Source organism: Capsicum annuum, chromosome 1 (assembly GCF_002878395.1).
Source record: "Capsicum annuum cultivar UCD-10X-F1 chromosome 1, UCD10Xv1.1, whole genome shotgun sequence".
NCBI lineage: Eukaryota > Viridiplantae > Streptophyta > Magnoliopsida > Solanales > Solanaceae > Capsicum > Capsicum annuum.
Genome location: NC_061111.1, coordinates 252,868,828 through 252,873,720, shown reverse-complemented (window position 1 = coordinate 252,873,720; position 4,893 = coordinate 252,868,828). Strand labels below are relative to the sequence as shown.

The 4,893-nt window shown below is 31.4% G+C and overlaps 1 protein-coding gene across 1 annotated transcript; it reads right to left on the bottom strand.

Annotated features, from left to right (window-relative positions):
• Positions 1-1,651: 1,651 nt before the first annotated feature.
• LOC107850903 lies at positions 1,652-4,584 on the bottom strand. The gene is made up of 2 exons (XM_016695719.2): positions 3,779-4,584; positions 1,652-1,896 (listed from the first exon to the last, which is right to left on the bottom strand). Exons 1-2 carry the CDS (start codon positions 4,098-4,100, stop codon positions 1,877-1,879), a joined length of 342 nt encoding a protein of 113 aa, XP_016551205.2. The 5' UTR covers positions 4,101-4,584; the 3' UTR covers positions 1,652-1,876.
• Between the last annotated feature and the right edge of the window lie 309 nt (positions 4,585-4,893).

Sequence of the window (4,893 nt, the reverse complement as noted above, 5' to 3'; positions counted from 1 at the left end):
TTAAAGATGAAACTATACTAATAATAAAAAAATTATAGTTTTAATAAAATATTATTAAATTAACGTTATTAAGGATAGTAGTAGTATATTAAATTAACGTTATTACAATGTTATTAAATTAACGTTATTACAACATTATTAATTTAATGCAGGGACGGACCTACGTGGTTGCCATGAGGTTCACTAGAACCCCTAGGTAAAAAAATTACGTTATATATATAAGGTAAAAAATTTATATTTACGTACGTATATTAATGTTGAACCACATGAAACAAGATACTTAGATAGCAAGTGGTGTTATTTGCTCTTCTTGGGCGCTTCCTTCAGCCTATTGCGCGGGTTCGATTTTTTAATTAAAAAAAAAGTTAAGTGTTGCAGCTATAGAAATAAAAATAAGTAATAATAATAATAATAATAATAATAAATAAAAAACGATGCCTTTTTAACACAAAAAATAAAACTTTGACAGTACACAAATATGACCTTTAACTATTTAAAACTGCACAAATATGACCTCCCTCCAAGTCAGCCCTTTTAACGATGTGGCACCGTGTGATAGGATTACCTTTCCAAGTAGGCGTGAGTTGCATGGGGTTGCAAAATCGGAGGTCATATTTATTCAAGTTTTGAATAGTTAAAGGTTCTAGTTGTGTACTATCAAAGTTTAAGGTCAAAGTTATAATTTGGTATCAAATTTAGGGTCATTTTTACTTATTAACTCTATAATAATTTTCACAAAAAATTCCTATTGAAGTTCAAAATAAAAAATTTCCACTAGGCCCCAAAAACATTATCCTATTTCACATGATGTGATCTAAGGGCCTGTCATATAATATTCCAATTATTTGACTTCCAATATTGACTTCCTAGTCAAATGTAAAATCAAGAAGTTTTATCCATTTGTGACATTTTCATTTTTGTTAATTGCACGTTATGATTATCAGTAGTAGATTTATTTTTTCATGTTAAATACAACACATTCATTTAATTAGTTCCTTAAAGAGAGAATATATGGTATGTTATTGTTATTGTTCATGGATCGATGTCAATTTGGGGTTCGATTAATTTAAATTTATATCAAAAAATTTTTGTGATTATTGATGGGTATTAGCCCCGGTTCGGGGGTAGGCTCGGGATTCGGGCTCAATTTTGGGTGAAAATCTACCGATGTCTCGCCAGCGGGTTGTGGAGTGGATTTGGGTGGTCCGACGAGGCCGTTCGAGTCATTTTACAAGTCAAACGAGCGAAACAGCGTGAACGATCCATTTTTTGCGACTTCCGATAGGTGTTAGCCCACGGTTGGGGGGTAGGCCTAGGTCTCCGTGCCGAATCTGGGTAAAAATCCACCAGGCCCCCCGACAGGCTGTGAAGTAGATTTGGGTGGTCCAGCGGGGTTGTTGGGGCTTTCGTAATGTATTTTTTTGTAGGTTCTTCATTCGGTGTCGGATATACATTTTGGATTTCAATAAACTTGAAATTGCGTTGAACAATTTCACCTTGAGGGATGAATGATCTTTCCATTAAAGACGATTCTATATATTCTCAAGGCTCACCCAATACCTTTAACTTGAAACGAAAAATACTTATCACCTCAATACAAACTTTATTATTAATATATTATCTATAAATAACTTGATAAAGGGCAATCAAGTGCATAAAGCATCTGCATTAGTAGAATTCGACGAAAGGCCATACCTCAAAGGATTGTTTAAATAGCTCGAATCCGTAGTCACACAAAGACAATAATAGATATGTCTTTTTATGAATAACTACTTAAATTCCATATTGCAAATATATTTATTACACACTTGAAAAACTGAGCTTGGGGAGAAGAGATGCACTTAGCAGCAAGCAATAATTAAGCTGATTATATTCCTTATGGAGGTGTAGTGATACCTGCAAAATTCATAGTAAAACAAACATATTAAAGTATTTATTAGAAATATTTAATATTTTATTCTACAATTACAACACTTAATATTAGTACTTGGCTTTTCCTTTTATATGTCTCTTATTAAGAAATAAATAAAAATGGTAGTTTTACTAATCTATTCCTTAAAGATATTCTTTTAAACTTTATAAACTTGTTTATACATTTAAAAAGAAGTAATTATAAAAGTAAAATGAGAAACATTTATTAATTATATCTCAATTTTGTAAATTGATAACCAATTTGAGATAACTATTTTTATTAATGTGAACAAGTAATATGAAATGAAAAAAATACTAATTTATGTTCGTGAACATATATTTAGTAAGCTTTTGGCCATAAAAATTAAAAAATTTTGAAGTTGGAGTTGAAGTTGGAGTTGGAGTTGTGTTTGGCCATGTATTTTTAAAAGATGTGTTTTTACTTTTGAAAAGTCTTTTTTAAATTTAATTTTATACCGCAAACTTTTTAAAACTATCAAAATTGCCCAACTAATTTATCTACTGATTATACTCATAAATGAAAAGAATTTCACATCAATGATGGAATGGATCTTTAACTTAAAAATGAAAATATACCTATAAATAATGAAAGTATACCGATCTTTTAGCTTAAAAATCTTTATTTGTTGTTCAAAAATATCTTTTACCGAGAAGAAATGTCTTTCAAAAATATATCCGAATTTGATTTGTTGTTCATAAAAAATATCTTTCTTTTCGGATTTGCTCCAAAACTCATCTAAACCATTTAAGAGCCTTTAATGTAATATTAAAAAAAATTAGGGTTATATGTAATAAAAAAAAACTTGTAATTGGAGTAGAAAAAAAGTGAAAACAATACAAAGTTATTTTCAATTTTTTTCAAAAATATTTTGAAATGTTGTTGGAATATCTATGGCCAAACACCATGATTCCATAAAGTAAATTTTTTTTTCGGAAAAAAGTAAAAAATATCTATGGCCAAACGGCCTCTTAAAATCCTGAGTCCATCTATGATATATGAGAAACACGAGAAACAAAGAGAGATTCAACAAACACCAAATGATTTCTTTTCATCTGTTCTATTCTTGTCGAACAGAGTTACCTGGTATCTATTGCTGGTGGGGGATGAAAAATATTCTGTGAAATTAGTCGAGGTGCTGGGCAAGCTGACCCAGACACCATAGCTATAAAAAGACATAATACATAAACATTACCTTTAACTTGATCTCAGATCTTATTTATGACCTTTAAGTTGGATGTGCATAAGTAAACACTTAAATTTGTATAAATTTGAACACATATACACACGTCCTATGTGACATAATAAACTTACGATGCCACACAGGATACGGATTGACCATGTAAGATGACACATAAGATGTATGTGCCTACTTATTCAACTTTTTTTGCACAAGTTTAAGTGTCAATTTATGTACACCTAAAGTTGGAGGGCGTAGATAAAAGCTGATCCGAATACAACGGTTATATAAAAAAAAGAAGAGATTTAACTAACATTAGGCGATTTCTTTTCATCTGTTCTAGCCTTTACGGACAGAGTGAATTACCTAATATCTGTTGTTGGTGGGCAAAGATGAAGCCAAAATTTCAATTAAGGGAGTTCAATATTTGAAGAAAATCTAACTGACGAAAGTTCTAACACATATCATAGATACATAAAAATAATTTTAAATCATATATAAAATGATATATTTCATTGGCGAAAGGGGTTTAGATGAACCCCACCAAAGGGCTGGCTCCGGCCCTGCTGGTGTGAGGTAGATAGATATTTCTTAAAATCAGTTGAGATACGGACAAACTGACCTGAACACAACGATTACAAAAAAAAAAAAAGATAGATTTAACTTACTTCCACACTTGTAATTTCTTGGGACTCTACGCCCACAACCTTCAACAATGCGCACGGCGGCTTTAATGTCAACAAGTGCAGCCAATTTGGGCGTAATAACACTACATACACACTCAATATGTGTCAATCTTATTCTTTCACAACACTTTGGTGAAGGAACTTTGCCATACAAAACTGGCTTACAAGCATTTACACCAATTCTTCTCTCTTCTTTACAAGCACTTTCACTCATTTTAGCATTTGCAAATTTCACTTCAAAGCTATTGATCACCAAAGTTAAGATCACTAGCATAGCCATTAACATAGACCATGGTTTTCCCATTTTCACTTTCCACACTCTATTCTCCACAACTATAGAGGTATTACACCTACCCCTTTTTATAGTTGGATTATTTTTTATACACTGATGGTGTAAAAAATTTTTATACTATCAAGTTACATAATTGCTAAAAAAGATTTTCCACACTTTTTTTTTATAACTTCATGAACCTCGACTAAATCGACGGAATATCTGTCATCTCCCATCAGCAATAAGTATCAAGTAACTCTATCCACCAAGGCTAGAACAGATGGAAAGAAAATACCTAGTACTAGTCTCTGCTAAAACTTGAACCTGAGATCTCACGATACTCATCCCAACTTCATTAAATCACTAGGTCACAGGGTGCAATTTTCCACACTCTATTCTCCACAACTATAGAGGCCTAACACCTACCCCATTTTGTAGTTGGATTATTTTTTATACGGTGATGATGTAAACTAATTTTTATACTATCAAGTCATATAATTGCTAAAAAATAGTTTCCACAACTATAGAGGCCTAACACGTACTCCTTTTATAGTTGAATTTATTTCTATAATTTGATGGTGTAAAAGGATTTTTATACTATCAAATCACATAATTTCTAAAAAATACTTTCCACACTCTATTCTCCACAACTATTAGAGGCCTAACACCTACCCCTTCTATAGTTGGATTATTTTTTATACGTTGATGGTGTAAAAAAAATAAAAATTTTATACTATCAAGTTGCTCAAAAAAATATTCCACACTCTATTTTCCACAATTATAATGGCCTAACACCTACCCCTTTATAGTTGGATTATTTTTCATA

Excerpts from the sequence above, each read along its gene's own strand:
- LOC107850903 (XM_016695719.2), bottom strand. The coding sequence starts at position 4,100 with ATGGGAAAACCATGGTCTATGTTAATGGCTATGCTAGTGATCTTAACT. Across the intron at positions 1,897-3,778 it reads AAGAAATTACAAGTGTGGAA|GTATCACTACACCTCCATAA; the intron begins GTAAGTTAAATC and ends TGAATTTTGCAG.